The sequence below is a fragment of the Mesitornis unicolor genome, unplaced genomic scaffold (genome assembly GCF_000695765.1).
Source record: "Mesitornis unicolor isolate BGI_N332 unplaced genomic scaffold, ASM69576v1 scaffold27012, whole genome shotgun sequence".
NCBI lineage: Eukaryota > Metazoa > Chordata > Aves > Mesitornithiformes > Mesitornithidae > Mesitornis > Mesitornis unicolor.
The window spans coordinates 47,888-66,424 of NW_010167558.1; the positions used below are offsets into that span (position 1 = coordinate 47,888).

The 18,537-nt window shown below is 36.0% G+C and overlaps 1 protein-coding gene across 1 annotated transcript in view; it reads left to right on the forward strand.

The window, feature by feature from the left end:
• Positions 1-18,081, forward strand: part of TTC21B (tetratricopeptide repeat domain 21B) — a gene marked incomplete at its 3' end in the record, with an annotated part of 32,226 nt that extends 14,145 nt beyond the window's left edge. The window contains exons 15-27 of the mRNA XM_010178739.1: positions 1,274-1,512; positions 1,803-1,875; positions 2,916-3,026; positions 3,303-3,441; positions 4,155-4,261; positions 6,383-6,571; positions 9,651-9,761; positions 10,894-10,975; positions 11,732-11,882; positions 13,100-13,261; positions 13,655-13,850; positions 15,635-15,859; positions 17,965-18,081. Of these exons, the coding sequence (XP_010177041.1) occupies positions 1,274-1,512; positions 1,803-1,875; positions 2,916-3,026; positions 3,303-3,441; positions 4,155-4,261; positions 6,383-6,571; positions 9,651-9,761; positions 10,894-10,975; positions 11,732-11,882; positions 13,100-13,261; positions 13,655-13,850; positions 15,635-15,859; positions 17,965-18,081 (1,902 nt within the window). The remainder of the gene's footprint in view (positions 1-1,273; positions 1,513-1,802; positions 1,876-2,915; positions 3,027-3,302; positions 3,442-4,154; positions 4,262-6,382; positions 6,572-9,650; positions 9,762-10,893; positions 10,976-11,731; positions 11,883-13,099; positions 13,262-13,654; positions 13,851-15,634; positions 15,860-17,964) is intronic.
• Between the last annotated feature and the right edge of the window lie 456 nt (positions 18,082-18,537).

Genomic DNA, 18,537 nt, shown 5'->3' on the forward strand with positions numbered 1-18,537 from the left:
ATGTCATACATACTTGAAAACAATTTCCTCCTCCCATTAACAGAAATGCCTATGCTCATTAGTTCAGAACTGAAAACCACCACTTCTGTTAACAAGAGGAGCGACTTGGTAGAATTTCCAAGGTGTTAATATCTGACCTGACAGAGTGTACCTTAAATTGTACAGAGATTAAAAAACCTACTTACAGATGCTCAGTTTTCAGTCTGCAAAACCCCTCTTAATTTTGAGGAGAAGATACTGTCAATGTTCATTTGCCAGCATGTAGATTCTTGGTTTGCTTTCAGGATGCTGTTAGAAATATATTTGGATTGTGTCCTTATCTTTGTGTAGCAGCATCCTTGCTGTCAGCTGTTTCTTAATGAACAGTAGAGTGCTGCTTAGGTGTAAGAATAGAAGAAAAGCCATACAGCCATGAAGTTGGAAGCAACCTCTGGTGGTCAAAGCAGGACCTTTCAGTGCAAGGTGCTAAAGGCTTCGTCTAGTCGAATTTTGAGCATATCCTTGTATATATGTGTGACAAATGATTCAATCTCAAATAGAATTTTGTAATTAAAGGTTATAATTTATTAAAAGAGTAAATGCAAGCAAACAGCGCTGGGTGCGTGTGGAGTCTGCGCTCCGCCTCCGCACACTGTACAATTCTTTTTCCGGGTTTATATTTCTTTAGTTAAAGAAATACATATTAATTAAATTTCTCAATATGCCTATACATATGCATAACCTATCCCTGCTTCATATTATAATTAGTTTTCCTCCTATTTGCACTTGTGCAGTATCTTCTGTGGTGGTCTTATCTTCTTGCGCAGATTCAATTACTTCTTGGTTTTGTTTTTTTTAAAAAACAGCAGGACCGGTGTTACCGATTTCTGAAAAAAGTTCTTAAGCAACTCTTTACATTGTGTTTCACTTCCTCCCCATCTGGTTTTCTTGTAAAGACAAACAAGATAACCCCAAAGGTCACTGGTCACTCTTTTCCTCATGATCTCAACATTGGTCAACATTGTTTTTTCCTAACATGAATCAGACCAACATATCTCACATATGCAACACAAATGTTGTTTTCTCTACTAAAACTTTTTCTGGTAGTTCATATCACATTAATTTTATTTACAAAATCAAGAGGTATAAAACATTTAAATATTTTATTTAAACAAATGGATACTATGGTTTGGGGTATTTTTGTAGGGTTTTGGACATTTATTTACTTATGTCTTTATTTTCGGCTGTTCAACAACAGGAAGTACAGTAATTCTGTTGACTTTATTATTTGCAGCATGAAGCTGCTATAATACTTCAAGATGCCATTAATGAATTTTCCGGAACTCCTGAGGAACTGAGAGTTGTGATTGCGAATGCAGATCTGGCAATAGCTCAAGGAGATGTTGAACAAGCCTTGACTATGCTCCGAAATACTACACCTGAACAGCCTTACTTTGTACAAGCTAAAGAGAAAATGGCAGATATTTCTCTTCGGTACAGGAAAGATAAGAAGCTATATACTGGCTGCTATAGGTAAAAGTTTGTGGTGTGTGTATGTATTTTCCTAGATGTTTAATGGTTGCTTGGTGAGCTTGTTTTTTCCCTTTCTACTACAATAAGTCAGAAATACTTACCCAATTCATTTGAGTAAATGTTGTAAACTTTTAAACAGTACTTGAAGTCTCAGGTATCTCGGGTCTTTTGTTTTCAGAAATAAAAACTGAAATCTGCAGAGAGTAAAATTGTTGTGCCCTTTTTGTTGTTGTTTTAATACCAGTATTGACGTGCTAAATATCGAGCAAGGTTCTGTCTTCTGTTTCCAGAGACCTAGTAGAAAAACTGCCAAGTGCTCATACTTTTCTTCTTCTTGGTGACGCATATATGAATATTCAAGAGGTAAGTGCTTGCTAGAGATGACTGGAAAGATTGAGTCATTTGTTGACTTTGGCAAATTGAGACAGTGTGGCATTCTGGCTCGTATTGATTGGTAGCTGGCAAACAGAAACTGTTTAAGGATGTAAAAAAACACCACCCCACTCCCCTTCCCCACAATTGCCGGCTACAAATGTAACTGCTTTAAGTTCAAAGAAAAAGCTGTTGTAAATGCATTCTTCTGATAACTCACCAGGTGAAAGTCAAGGAGAGAATTTTATCTAGAACTCTGACCCTTAAGACTAAGAAAAATCTAAAGTGAAAGCTAAATTAAATTCAGGAAGAAGTTGGAGATGTTTAGAAGTGTTTTGAGGCTTAGAATGATTCTGGTTAACTGTGTTCTCATATTGAAAGTTTTACTTAAAAAAATTAAATTACTGAATTCTTATACATTTTTTACATCCTTTGCTTTTTTGATGAACTGGAATTGTTGTTCAGTATTTGTAGAAGACAGTGTAGTCAAGTAGACATAGGAATTTGAAGGATACACATTTAAATGAATATTTTGATATAAGAGATTGTGTTAGGACATGCAGCAAATAGTTAAAATTACTAGTTTGTTGCTCTGTAGGCGATTAATGGTTGTTTGCTCATTAATGTTTGTGTGCTGTTTTCCCCTTATTGAAGAATTATAAAGCAAATGGGAGTTTGTTTACTATAACATGGCTAGAGGAGAGAAATAGATGATTGTCCCACAAAGTAAAAAACATCCGCAGAAGTTTCTTATTTAGTGAAAATAGTACAGAAGTTTCAGTGGAGAAAGAATCGGGGTAATTCAAAATAATTTATTTGCCAAGTTCTCTCAACATTCTGTTTTAGCGTGGAAATGTAAATTTACATGGGCTTTACCCTTTCTGCAGTTTTGTAGTGACCATTCTTCTCAGATGTCTTGTAGTTTATGAACCAGTATACTTGGCAGTCATTTCTGCAGGTGTTACCGGATTTTGTTCATACTCTTTTTATCTTAATCCTTGACGTCTGTGTTTTTATCTTTGCTGTTGAAGCATGATGAAGCCATAGAAGCGTATGAGCAGGCCTTGAAGAAAAATCCTAAAGATCCAGCTTTGGCAAGTAAAATCGGAAAAGCCCTTTTCAAAACACATGACTATTCAAAGGTAATCTATAAGTACCATATTACACTGCTTAAGTATTGAGTCCATTATTGTCAATGTGGGCTTTCCCTGATTGTGTTTTCAGATTGGGTAGAAGAAGCATTTTACAGACTTTTTATCCTGAAAGTAAGTTTGTAGATCCCCTTTAAAATATCTAGTCAGTCAGGCTGTGGCCCTTGCACAGGACAGGGAAGGGAAGAAAGTATATCTTAGTAGCAAGGTGGTTGTCTTTAAGATTTGTCTTTAAATAATTCTCAGATTTTTGTTTCTTGCTTTTAGGCAATCAGTTACTACGAGGCTGCATTGAAAAGTGGTCAACAAAATTTCCTTTGCTATGATTTGGCTGAGCTTTTAATGAAACTGAAGCAGTATGAAAAGGCAGAAAAAGTACTTCAGCAAGCTTTAGATCATGAGCCTGGTAGGAATGTTATTAATTTACAGCAAAACAGAGTTTCTGCTGTTGTTTCTGTTTTATGCATAATTTGAAGGAATGAACAAGTTCCATATAATTTTTTTTAAACTGTAAAGCACAAGAAACTATTAAGTGATAAGAAATGCGCTCTAAAATAAACTTCACTTGCACTTAAAGTGCTTTTGTGAGGACTTTTAAACTTGTAACATCTGAAATATTGAGTCAGTAAATAAAATAGCCAAGCTCCACACATGCAAGGTTTTTTCTCTCCTGTGCTAACAAGTGCTCTGATTCTGAATTGATCAAGTACAGATAAGCTGTTCCCTTCCTGTTAGGGAGTAGTGGTTTAGGTGGTAAATGCTACCCAGGATCTTTCAGAGCAAATAGGTTGAACTGATTGAAGATGTCTCTTAGGACCCTCTTGTACGTGTTAGGTGTATGCACTTAGAAAGCTAAAACTTGGAATTTTTCATGTTTGTGTTAAAAGACAATTGTATTCAATGTCTTTGGCCTTAAATCTCACTCTGTTTGTAGGCTGTAACGTTTACTCTGCCCACTAACAACACCCCAAGTCTAATCACAATCCTAAGAATATAAGCTATACCTGTGAACTTTTCACTTAAGCTCTTGCCTGAAGTATGTGAAGAGTTTCATCTTTTTTTGACTTTACAAGGATCAGTTCTTACAAGAATCATGTCTGTTTAATGTAATTCTTACAGTTATTGAATTGTCTTCTCTGATGGAAGATGGACGTTACTGTGTGCTTCTGGCAAAAATCTACAGCAAAATGGAGAGGATTGATCAAGCTATTGTTTCATTACAACAGGTAAAGGGGAAAAATGAAAGCTTGGAATGTCCTTGCTTTTATTCCTGGTTTCACTTTTATCTTGGATTCTAACCGTAACATTTTTGTGAGTGAGGAAGACGCGTACATGGTAGCAATAATGTAGCAGGGACTGGTGCAAAATGGAAAAATTGTCAGTGTTTAGGAAGTCTGAGCTTTTTATGAGCACTGCTGTCTGAAGTTTAGAACAGAATGCAGGCTTTTACTGGAAACCTGCATTTGTGCTGTGACTTCATTTGTGTGTGGAGCACAGTTTTAGCAGAGCAGGCAAAAATAAAATTGGCAACAAGATCTATTCATTGTGGAGTTGAATATTATTGGTCTGACTGAGGCGTGAAGGAACAAAGTTGGAAGCTAGACACAATCCGTTTAGAAGGCACTTTCTCACTTCTCAACTCAAAGGTTAAGCTAGAGGTTGAGTTGGTACATTCTCTTCTCTACTCTCTTACAGAAACAGTAAGCTGTGGTAGCATCTTCTGACCAGCGAGAAAAGTAAATTATGTAGGTTGGTTAGGAAGATAATTATACATAACAGTTAAAATCCTACTGATGCTGCTGTGTAATTTACTGTTAAATTCTTGCTCCTTTTTTACTCAAAATGTACTTTTTTCTTCTCAAAGTTGGCTTCCCTCTCCCCATTCTTCTTTAGTAAATTTTCCTCAATGTAGTCTGCTTCTTTTGTTTTACTATAGTTTTTTCAGGTTTCTCTCTATATCATACTTCAATGTGTTCACTTTTTATTTTTGTTGTTGTTTCTCTACTGCCCTCAGAACTGTCCTTCCTCATACCTGTTCTCTTTGAGATCTTTTCCTGTTCCTCCTCCTTTTGCTGCCACATTCATTTACACAAAACCACCTGTATTTTTGTTATTTTAGCAGTAATAACTTCTCGAACACGTTATTACCTCTTCTTAAACAGGCTTCTTCCCTTGTTTTTCAGAGTGATGTTAGAAGTTTCCCCCCAGACTTTACTTTATGTTTTAATTCTCCTTCCCTGCTAGGCAGAATGGTAGGGGGTTCTTCAACTTGTGAACTTTTAAAGAGGTTTTTAGCGCTTTTTTGTTGTTTGTTTTGGTTTTTTCTTCAAGTTTTATGAGCTTAATAAAGGAGCTAAGTACGTGCATCTTTTGAGTTTTGGCCTTTGAGGTGTTGTTTGTACACCTTATCAAAAGCTTAATTTCAAGGAAAAAAAAAAGGAAAAAATCATGTAACACTTCAATATTTTTGATGTAGGGAGGTAGCTTGGAGACTAGGGAAGTTTTTAACAGGAAATGATGATAACATGGAGATGATGATAAAACTGGTTTGAGGGAAACTATAGGGCCTGTGTGTAAAAGCATTGCTTTTCTTTTCAATCATGAGGCTTTGTTCAATGATGACCTACACCAGCATTTTTTCTGATTGCAACTCTGCTAGTGGTTGTAAATCGGAACATAACTGTTTGAATTCAAGAAGAGGTTAGTTACAAATAATGCAAAACGCAGAAATATGAGGGAAATTGAGACCAATAAAAATGTGCCATCTTTAGTCAAATGAATGTATTTGACCGAAATATTCCATAGTTGGAGTATTAAATAAGCTTGTTCATACCATCCTTTTCTTCAAGTGCACAAGGGGTAAAATGGATCCCTCCCTGGCTTTTTTCTCTAATGTCCTGTTCCATGTGTTTCACAAATCACTGTATGTGTGATTATCTCAAAATTATGTTCTATGAAGTGTAAGATGTGCATTATTGAATTGGCGTGCAGTTGTCATCGGGTGTATTTTGGAAAAAGTGCATTGAGATTGCATCTTACTAAAAGTGGTGAACTCCAGGTTGCTTTTCAGCATGTTTTTAATGTGAATTTTGGGGAAGCAAAGCACTTAGAGACAAGTTGTTGAGAGAGAGGTACTGGGGAAGTTTGTTTTGCTTTGCTTGTTTTCATTGATTTTTTTTTTATAGCAGATACATTTTTACTCACTTTTTAAATTATTTGTAGGTTTTAATCTGTAAAATATATAGTGTGCTTATAGAAACTTTAAAAAACTTAACTACATTGAAGTAGATAATATAAAATTCATTCCTTTGACAATTTTTGACCATTCACTCCTTTCCTCACGCTAGGCTCGGGAATTACAAACCAGAGTGCTTAAACGGGCTCAAATAGAGCAGCTGGATGCCATTCCTGTGCAGAAACAGCTAGCAGCTGAGATCTGTGTTGAGATTGCAAAACATTCTACAGCCCAGCGAAACTATGAAAAAGCAATTAAATTTTACAAAGAAGCTCTTGCTCACTCTGAAAACAATAACAAGGTCAGTTTTCACTCTGAGTATTTTGCATGAGTTTTTCCATTCAGTTTTGATATCTAGCAATACACTTTTCCAATTATCCACAGTGTAGAAGTATATTTGCAATTACTACTTCTTTATGCTACCCACAGAGCCTTGAACTTTCTCCCTTTCATTGCTTATGATAAATTAGTTGTACATACTACTAATTTCTGTCTCTTACACAAACTGCCGGTTCAAGTGGTGGTCTGTATGCACTTTGAGTTCTCCATTAGATCATATAATGAGCCTGCCTTCATATACCAGTTGAGGACATGAAAGGTACGGCATGGTAATAATGGAGATGGTTTTAGTCTTGCTTGTGCCTGTCCTCTGGGATGAAGTCCCAGTGATTTCAGTCATTTCAGACAATTTCTGTCTCTTCCATCTCTCTCTTAGCTGTTCTAGAGTTTTATCTGGACTTGGTAGGATTCCAGTTTCAGTCACAAAAATGTTGCTGTTGTTGAGCAGTGGTTATTGCACTGCTTCACTCTTCCCTGCACTTTCTCTTTCCCACAAGTTTGCCTACTGGTAAGTGCTGGTAAATTTGAGCTTATTTTCATCCCGTTCTTCTTCCTTCTCCTTTCACAGCCCTGGGTTTTAGGGATAGGAGAGGGAGAAGCAGAAGGCTGAGAAATTTATAATAAACACCAAAATTAAGTGTCAACTTTACTGGGATTTTTTTAGATTAAAAATAACTAAATGTAATTTTTGTCAAATTTCTATGATTTTCTAGCATAATTGTGTTTGTATGTTTAGGTGTATGGGAAGACTTCTTATTTTGCTACTTCTTATTGCACAGCTATCAGATTCACCAGCTGCTAAATTATCAGCGTATGACCTGGCTTTAATACTTCAACTTCTGTGTTGAACTTTCAAGAAGCTAGGTCCTTCCTAAAGCTGTAACTTCAGTAACTTTAAGACAGGCTTTCCTCAAGGGCCTTATTAGAATGATGATGAAGGAGAAGAAAAATACATTAGGAGAGGAATAAAAACATCCTTAGGATCTTCAAAGGAGGGTAACTTACTCATTTTACCATTAAGAGTGAGGAGGCTGCCTGTCATAACACAGGTACAGCTATGGATTTTGTGATATGCCGTCCCAGTAATTCAGTATCAAAGCCTTAATCTTTTTCTGATTTTTTTTTTCTTTCATACCAGTGTTGAAATACCAACATGGCATTTCCTTTCAATTCTTGCTAAAGTCGTGCTATTGAGAGATTCACGTTGTTACAAGATATGATGTGCACTGACATTTGTACTGAATACCTGTTAGATGCACTTACTGGAGATTTTTGCTTTAATCCTACTTCACTAGCAATGCAGACTACAATGACATCTTAGAAAATCTGAGACTGGATTTCCAATTAAGAGTTTGTTCCCTGATTAGAGTACCGAAAGCAAAATACTTTTGGTAATGCACAATTAGTATAAATGTGTCATCTCACTCTGTTTCTATACTTTCAGTAGGTTTGAACTTGTTTTCTTCCCTTCATTTTTAAAAAATTGCTAGCACAAGGTTGGAATTGAATTCTTTTAGGTTACAAAAAATAAATTTGAGCTGTTAAACACCCACCTATTTCTTGATGTCTTCAGAGGTTACTTTTCCTTACCATTATAGATGGAAATACTGGAAATTCATTTGAAACTATCTGTACCTTGTTTGATCAGAACAAAATTCCTGAATTCTAGCCAAAGTAACCAATACCAGATTTGAAGAAGTTCCATTAAAGAAATTATTTAGCTAAATGTGAAGAGATCGCAGTCCATGTCATAAGGTTTTTGGGTTGTGTTGTTTCATTTTACATAGTTTAATCTCGCACATAAGAGGCAATGCAGTTTCCGGATGCGGACTTGAAGTGGATCACAGACTGCATGAAGCACATCATTTCATAATATCATTGTTTTCTGGGTTGGAGTTGAAAATTTAGAGACCACTTCCAGTCCCTGGAATCTAGTACAGAAGTCCAGTTTGACTGGCATTCTTCTTCGATTTGCCCCAGGCAGGAAGTGTTCCTTGACTAGCAGACTGCTTTTCAGTCTCCCACTGTGTTATGCACATAAGAACAGTGGCTTGAAGAAGGCTTTCATAAGTAAAATTCTTACATGCATGCTATCTCCGTATCATTTCATTGCTTACCCATCTGCCTCTCTGTTTCAGGATAATATAGTATATGTATGAATCTGTAAATAAGAGGAAGTAGGAAGAAAACAGTTGTTAATTATTATGGAAGTAGCCTTTATATCCTGAACAGGATGTTCACTCTTTGATGCAGGAGTGCCTTTCACAAGTGTAACCAGAGAGAATTGCAATGCAATTATAAATGTCCCCTTTTTTGAAAACAAAATCAAAACATCATATGCAACTAAGCAGGAGTGACATAGCTTACTGGTTGTCTACTGCTGATTTTACTGATTGGTGATTAGGTTAACTCCTGTTTGCTTCAATGGGAACTTGGTTAAATCTGTGGTAACTCTTGTATTTATACACTTTTCTGTAGCATTTTATTCAGAATAGTCTGTGGTGGGACTTGAGCCTTAAGGATGCGTGCTTATGGACATTTCAGTTTGTTAATATTTATTCTGTTATTGCTTCTCAGAAATGGATACACACGCAGGCTAAATGTAGTAGGCTTGGAAATCCAAATAAGAGAACTGTTTCTGTTGGAGTTTGCTTATACTACAGAACTAATTAGTGAATGTTAATGAAGTATTTGCTTCTGTCAATTCATTTAAAAATACTTGCATTTACATTTTTTCCAAGAAAATGATTCTTATCAAACTACTGTAGTCTTCAGAGCAGTACTATCTGAGCAGCTGTGTTTTCAATGTATGTCCAGAATATCCCTCTGAGGAAGAACATTTTTATCTGTTTTTAAGGTGGGAGAATGGAAATGAACTAAATTAGTTGACCAAGAGTGCGCAGGAAACAACAGAGAAAGCTCTCTCTTTAGAAGAGAGATAATTGTTCCCAGAGGCTCTGAATTCTCAGGTTTATACTCATAGAACTGAAACACCTTTCTTCATCTTTGAATTACTTATAGTTAAATATTTTAATCTGCAGGCAATGTTGGAACTTGCACATTTGTATCTTGCACAAGGTGATACTGATGCCTGTCAACATCAGTGTTCCTTACTACTGAAGAATGACCAAGACAATGAAGCAGCAACGATGGTATGTGCTATTATACTAATCCTGTATCAGAAGTTTTTTGAAGTTTTGTGTGTGTGCAATGTGATGGATCCATAAAATACTATTTTTAAGAGCCTACAGTTTCTGATGTCAAAAACATGTGAAAAACTCATTGTAACAATATGTTTTTCTGTTTATGCTGGATAATAATTCAGTATGATTTTTCTAGCAATCACAGGCTTTGTTCTGTCTTCAGAAGTAGTAGTGGAGGAAGAAGTAGTAGTTGTTAAGATTTACCAAAGCATGGATTAATGCATGTTATATTAACTGACTAAAGGTCAAGGAAGAAGTTACTTTTCCAGCACAGTAATATTAAAGCAAGTGTCTAAAAAAAACTTCCGGAAGAAAAGAACTGCATACTTAAGTGGTTTTACATCCTTATACAATCATAGTTAATCATATTCCTACTTTAATGTTTTTGATCACAGCTGTAGATTCTCATCTTAAAATACAGCTCGATAGACTGAGCAACTTTCACATTTAACACTTTAGGAGAAAAAATATTTTAGGATGGGAATAATTTATTTTCTCAATGCAATCTAACATCTGGAATTTATTCTAGTATGGTGCAAGAACAGGGGTAATAGCACTCTTAGTATATATCATTAAGTAAATTAAGTTATTATAATGTTATTAAGTATATGTAGCTTTTTTGGTTACCTTTCAATTGAGAGAAATTGAAATGAAATTTGTTTTACTTCTACTGCTAGAGTGGGTGATCATCTTTCTTTTTCCCTAACTTTAAACTAACTTTGCTTTTCTATTTGTTTAATCTGCATTTATGGGAAATAAAATTAGGAGTAAAACTATACAGGTAAAACCAAACATATTTGAAAGGTACATCAGAGTGTTTAATTCTTTCTTAATTCCTCCCTTAAGTGAATAACTGAGATATGAGCCTGTACCTGCCCGTTATTATCTTGTGTGTCTGTTTATTGAGAGTGCTTGTTTTCCAGAGACTAATAAAAAACCCAGCTCCATTTACTTCTTGTGCAATTCCTGCGGCACTTTAAAGCTATAATTTCAGCTCCTCATCTTGCAGAATTTAGAGTTCAGTATAAGGTACAATTTATAATACTTTGTTTTGTTTTATCTGAATTGTTCAACACTGTAGATGATGGCTGACCTCATGTTCAGGAAGCAAGATTATGAACAAGCTGTCTTTCATTTACAGCAGCTCCTAGAACGCAAGCCAGGTGAGTATTTAGCAGTGATATTTTAAATTCTTTCTGATACATTTCTAATGAGATAGGGGAATAAACATCTAAAAAATACTTTGTATAATTAAAAAGAAATGTGCTGTTTATAATGTTTATAACTGTATAGTGTTTTATAACTAAAACCAAAGATCATTACTTTATATAAAAACATTTAGCTATTGTAGGGCAAAATGAGAAACTTACTTCTTACAGATTACAGTATTATACTTTGCTACAATGTAATGTGCGTTGTTTACCTCAAGCCAAATACAGTGTAGATAGGGTGTTATTTCCTTGAAACTGTAAAGCATTTTGTCTAGTTTTTAAGATATAAAATGCATTAATACAATGCTGGCATTTTATTTCAAGATTAATAAAGGAAACTTGTCTCAGACAGGAATAACTTTATTTTAGCAATTTGCAGATTATGATAAGAGAGAAAGCTACTAAAATGTATTAAAGTATTACTCTAATGAATGTAAAGTGGATTTTGTGAAAGAAATGAGAGTACAGCAAATGTTTTTGAGTGCTTTTGAAAGGGAAGTACAATTATACTTATTTTTATACGTGTTTTTTTAAAATGTTGCAAGTATCACTTGATACATTCATCCTTGTATCTGTGGTTACTGTGTAATATGTCTTGTGTATTACACCATCATTTTTGTATGAGAAAAAAATAAGGCAGGCTGTTTATTAAGTTATTCATACAGCAAATAACTACAATTACAATGTGTTAATTATTGGTATATTTAGATAACTATGCAACCCTTTCACGATTAATTGATCTGTTGAGAAGAGCTGGGAAGCTAGAAGAAGTCCCCAGATTTCTTTTAATGGCTGAAAAACATTCTTCCAGAACACAGCTTGAACCAGGATTTCAATACTGCAAAGGACTTTATCTTTGGTATTTAAAATTATAATTAAGATAAAGTTTATTTGATTATGTAGTACATATTTAAATTAATTTTCTTGCCATCTGGCATTCAAAGGTGCTATGTATAGTATGGTAAGCAAATGATAAGTAATATAACACTACTTTCCTAATTACTTAAGGTAGGATTTTAAGAAAGGTCTCCTTTTCTCTTCTGAAATAGTTTCCAGTGAGCTTCTTTTCAAAATGAAGCTATTTTATCTGTCTCTCATACGTCTTTCATATTTCATGAATGACCTATTAGAGAGCAGCGTAGGGGAAAGGGACCTGGGGGTCCTGGTGGACAGCAGGATGACCATGAGCCAGCACTGTGCCCTTGTGGCCAAGAAGGCCAATGGCATCCTGGGGTGTATCAGGAGGGGGGGTGGTTGTAGGTCAGAGAGGTTCTCCTTCCCCTCTACTCTGCCCTGGTGAGACCGCATCTGGAATATTGCATCCATTTCTGGGCCCCTCAGTTCAAGAAGGACAGGGAATTGCTTGAAAGAGTCCAGTGTAGCCACAAAGATGATGGAGGGAGTGGAGCATCTCCCTTATGAGGAGCAGCTGAGGGAGCTGGGTCTCTTTAGCTTGGAGCAGAGGAGACCGAGGGGAGACCTCATTAATGTTTATAAATATATAAAGGGTGAGTGTCATGAGGATGGAGCCAGGCTCTTTTCAGTGACAAAGAATGATAAGACAAGGGGTAACGGACACAAACTGGAACACAGGAGGTTCCACTGAAATTTGAGAAGAAACTTCTTCTCAGTGAGGGTAACAGAGCACTGGACCAGGCTGCCCAGAGAGGTTGTGGAGTCTCCTTCTCTGGAGACCTTCAAAACCCGCCTGGACACCTTCCTGTGTGACCTCATCTGGGTGTTCCTGCTCTGGCAGGGGGATTGGACTGGATGATCTTTTGAGGTCCCTTCCAATCCCTAACGTTCTGTGATTCTGTGATTCATGCTTGTTAAAAAGGATATTCTTGCTGGTTCAATAGTATATTGCTTATTCTCAAATTTTAGAGTTTATCAGACAGTTTTTAGTCTGAAAAGAAGTAGTTTCTTACAAAGGTATGCATGCTGTTCAAACCTAGCATTATCAACGTGTGCGAGTATGTCATTTTTTTTTAAATTCTTCAGTTTCTTCTTGGGGTCTGGGTGGGATTTGATGCAGCAAATTTTACTTTCCCAGCTTTAAATATTGTAATCATCTAGGTACACAGGTGAACCAAATGATGCACTCCGGCATTTTAATAAAACTCGAAAGGACAGTGACTGGGGACAGAATGCAGTCTACAACATGATTGAAATTTGCTTGAACCCAGATAATGAAACTCTGGGTGGTGAAGTCTTTGAAAACTTGGACGCTGACACAGGGTAAGTGAATGAAATAAGTACTGCTTGGCTTCTTCTCTCATCTCCTTCTTCTGCCATCCCTTAATGATGTGCCTTAATTTAAATTGTTAGAACTTTGAGCTTATCCAATACTTTGAATATTCTGCCTACTATAATGTGCGAGAATGTCCTAGACTTTGTCAGTCTTAAGTGAAAAATGTAATCTGAAATCCTGGTCACTTGCAGTGTTAAAAGCAGCTTGTTAGGTTGGAACTGCTGTTGTTACAGAAGAGAATCAATGTAGAATGCCTATATAACATAGCCAGCCCATACAAAATGGCATGCCTTTAGCATGGAATCAGTACTAACTTGTAATTAATTTGTTCTATATTAAAAAAAAAGAAGCTTTTACAGATACTTTCTTTCTGATAACAGTAATTCAACAGAGAAGCAGGAGTCTGTGCAGTTGGCTGTAAGAACAGCAGAAAATCTTCTGAAAGAGCTCAAGCCTCAGACCATTCAGGGTCGCATTCAACTACGCATCATGGAAAACTATTGTCTCATGGCAACTAAACAAAAATCAAGGGTTGAACGAGCACTGAACACTTTCACTGAAATAGTCATGGCTGAGGTTAGTAACCTGCCTCATTTTCCTGAACTTCTCTTTTACACTTACTAATTTTTTTAACTAGTCTCGCAGTTTACATTTGGGAATAGTGGCTTGTGTTAGTGCTGTTTGTTTGAAGAATTTTTTTTCCTATTACAGGATATTGTATATATAAATCGAAAAAAACCCCATGCTTAAATAACAGCATCTAATAACAGCATCTTTTAGAAGTTTTCAGTTGGATTGCAAACTTACAACTCGACTAAATGCTAATATTGCCAGTTACTGAAATGGGAATAGGCTATTTGGTTTGAGTTGCTTTTTAATTGTCAGTCTTGCCAGCAGCATGTCTGAAGATGTAAGTCTATACAGTACATTCTGTAAGCAAAAGCAATTACATATAAGCTGGCTTCATGTACTTCATAGCAATTTGACAGAATTTTGATTCCATGGCAAGATTATTCATCTGTTTAAAGTTTATCCTTATGATGGAAATCTTCATTATACCTGCTTGTAGTCATTAGCTTTAGGATTAATAATGGATACTCTTGTTACCAGCATCCTTCAACAGACTTTATTTTGGCACATGTAGAGGCATTTAGTCCATCAGAATGCCAAGAAGTATCTAAGTTACTACTACCTGTTAACTGTGTGCTAAACTGCTCCTTGGATGAGCCCAGTATACTGATGCTTATCTTGTGTGTAAGGCAGTTCTGAGAATTATAAACAATCCCTGCCTCCAAACCCCTCCCTCCAGTACTGGCTTCCCAGTCCTGCTCAGAATGGATCTGAGGTCCTGTGCCTATTGAATGGTTTTCACACAGTGACACAGTTCCAGCAGGAGAAGTGCTCCAGCCTATTTAGCCTTCTCTTCAGGGTTGCATGAAATACACAGTTTTAATCTCTTCCAACTTCAGAAGTTATTGATTCATGCTAGTTGTGACTGTTGAGGGGAAGGGGGGATGAGCTGATCATTATGTGGAAGAGGGGCTTTTGGTGGGGCCACTTTTTTAACCTGCTGCGGCAAGCCTATTTGCAGCACAACCCTAGAAAAAGATGTAGAGGCAGAATACCGATACCAAGCCAGGAACACTGAGAGGAAGAAAGAGGCTTTCAAGTTAGCTGCTGATAGAACTGCTCTCTGCATTTAGGAAGCAGTTGTGGGATGTAAGCCCCATTTCCATCTGTACTCTCTGCTAATAAAGGCAGCACTAGAGAAATCACGGTTGCTCCTGCACTTCTTACTGCTTGCTTGAGGCTTTTGCTTAGAATGGTGACTTTTAAGATCCTGTGTGTTATACGTAGCTTTTGGATACAGGCAGTTTAGACTTCTAGGCCGTTTTATTTTTAGGAGCTGTACATCTGATGATAAGAATCAGTGTCCTTGTTTTTTACATTTGACAGGCACTTCTAAAGTAGAAAATACCACTGTATTGTAACAAGTGAGTTCTGCTTCTGTCTGAAGTATTTGTGTATCGAAAGGATAGATCTTAGTGGTATCAGAATGTTTCTCATCGAGATGAAATGCCTGTGGATGCTTTCAATATTTCCTGAGACTGAAGGAGATTGTTTCGAGCCCAAACTTACATTCAGCCTCTTAATTATTTAACATGGCGTTTGTCATGTTTGCTCTTACAGAAATAATCAGAGCACTAGATGGAAAACATAAGATTAGATATTCTATCTTTATTTCCTGAGATTTAGCTTTTATTTTAGTTTTCAGTTACCTGGTAAGAGTCTTATTAAAAAAAAAAATGTTAAAAGCAAAATAAAAAAGCACCAAACAGTCATTATGCTTTTTACTGCAGAAGGATCATATACCAGCACTTTTGGGAATGGCCACAGCCTACATGATCTTGAAACAGATTCCACGAGCCAGAAGTCAGTTAAAACGGATTTCAAAAATGAGCTGGAATCCCATTGATGCAGAGGAGTTTGAAAAGAGTTGGCTTCTGCTTGCAGATATATATATTCAATCTGCAAAATATGATATGGCGGATGAATTATTAAAACGATGCCTTCGTCATAACAGGGTAAGTGAATGCGTATTAAAAGTGACCTTAGTAACCTTCTATTTTAATTCATCTAAATGTTTGGTTTTCCTCTGAAACAAGATTTTGAAATGTATTTCTTTTTCCATTTACCTGGTGTTTCGCTTATTAAGGAGAAGTAGACCAAATCAGGCCAGAAAACCAGCACCTCTACACTGGAGGGTAGTTAACAAACCTGTGACTGCTGCTTAGTCATTCATATTCTATAATAACTTATGCGAATTTAATAACAACAACAACAACAATAATAGTATTGTCTACTTCTGCAGAGTTGCCCCTTAAAATGGATGTATTCAATTTCATGTTCACAGAAAATGAGTTTGAATTTAGTTAAGAAAAAATTTTACCTTAAGGTCACTTACATGCTTGTCCAGGTGGATGGCTAAGGGAAGTTGCAAATTCCGTACCCCTGGAGTTATAACTGGATAACATGAGTTATCTCCCAAAATAAGACACATCTTGACATAGATGGTCTGTTGAGCAGGTATATACCATAAATGACGCTTTGCTGCAGAAAGTCCCAAGCAGCTCTAAAAAAACATAGTCTGCTGATTTGTTTTCTTCTAAGAAGTTTGGATAAGCAAGCTCAGCTTGACAGGAAGAAGGATGGAAAGTTAGAAGCCTGTAACTCCGGTTTGTGAACAAAACAGCTCAGTAAAGATACTGACTTTTCTCCAGCTTGCATGCAAAGTGGCTAAGCAGGAATTGCACTATACAAATAGATGTTAAATATTTTAGATGTTAAAATATCTTGTGAAGTCACAATGCAGTATTTTGCGTGGTATTCTCCAATTTGAGAAGATTGAGAAAAGAAGTTATTGTGATGAATTAGTTTTTAGGATTGTTTGTAGCAGTCAGAATTTAATCATGTGGACATACACATATATGTATGTGTGTGTGTATATATATGTGTGTGTGTGTGTATATATACACATAATTTAAATAAATGGTTGAGTGAAAACTTCATAAAACCCTATTATCTTGTAATATGGGTTTGTTTTGATGTTAAAAACTTGGGTTTGGTTAGTGAGATCCCAACGAGCAGACTGTTTCTATGAAACGAGGATTTCTTCCTGATTACTTTTCTTAATTTTTGAATTTTGTGTTTTGTTTATCACAAATGGGAGGGGTAGTGTATTTTTTGTCCTAATCTTCCGGGCATTCTCATACTACTTATCACAGTAAGCTGCGACTTGAAAGCTTTTCATTAGTAGATTTTTGAAGACTAATTGGAAATAGTGAAGTTAAAGACAGAGTGTAATTTATATATTGGCATTTCTTAGCTCTGCCTATGTAAAATAAGGTGCATATTTTCATAAAAGCTTCATTTTTTTTTTTCTTGGAAATGTTTGACCTATTGGCAGCCTGGTAACTTCATCTCTTTACAATAAGGGCACATAGTAGGGTTTTGCTTATTTTTGTAAATTTTTTCCTGCTTTATGTACTAAATATAAGATTTCTGCATGAATTTCATCTTTCATGCTAACTTTTATTACTGAGTTAAGTTGATTTACACGTATGTGTAACATAAGCAAGGAGAGTATTTTCATCTCGTGCTTAATAGTTTTTGGAACTTGTTTCTCAGATGCTTGTAACTTGCCACTTGGAGTTATACAAAATGAAATATTTAAAGGTTGGTGTTCTCTTCAGAATATTTGTGTCTGTCTTTAGCATTAAGTGGAAAATTATAATGTAAAATGGTTTCCAAAAATAAGACTATGAAAATACCTTTTTTTAAAAAGAAACATAAACATTTGTGGAAGATACAGCGCTTTTTGGCTGGACTTGAAATGCAGCTCCCATAGGGTTATTACTGACAGAGTTCCTGAAGGCTTTAAACACTTCTGAAGGACTAGTTTGTGAGGAACTCTGTACTTAACTCGGACTAACTTAGGAAGTTGCTGTGCAGAATTCTGTATAACTGGCTTGTATTACAGATGTTTTAAATCTTGTTATAAAAGTTAGTACAAGTCTCACTTACCCTTTCCGGTTGTATACATTTGAAGCATTTAAGCAGTTAAGCTGTCAATGTTGTTATGTATAAGCTTACCTAAATAAAATTTTGAACAAATATTTCTATTCTGTAGTCGTGCTGCAAGGCTTATGAATACATGGGATACATAATGGAAAAGGAACTAGCATATGAGGATGCAGCAATAAATTACGAGATGGCCTGGAAATGTGGAAACCAGAAGAATCCTACAGTAGGCAAGTATATATAAACTAGGTATATGATTGCAGGCATTACAGTAGGAATGAAACAGCTACCCTTTACTGGAAAGACTGCTTTTAATTTTCCATGGAGAGTATCACTGGCTTTCCTCACAAAAACCACAGATGCTTAAAGGTGTACCTAACTGTCACTTGGAAAGCCCCTGTGACAAGAGGCAGCAGCTTTACAATATTTCAGAAGTTTCTGCTTACTATTCTTGTACAGGGTTTAGTCTGAAGCAGTTTTCATTTGCTCCTTGTGAGCAACGTTCTCTGTAAGTACAGCATTAATTTTTAATAAGGTATTTATAATACTGCAGTATGTACTGTCCATAGCAGAGAACTTTTTGTAATACCCAATTTATATCTAATGGTGGCAGATCATTGATTTAATTGATTCATTTTGATAATCAGGCAAATGATTTATTTATAGGGATAAGGTGTGTGTA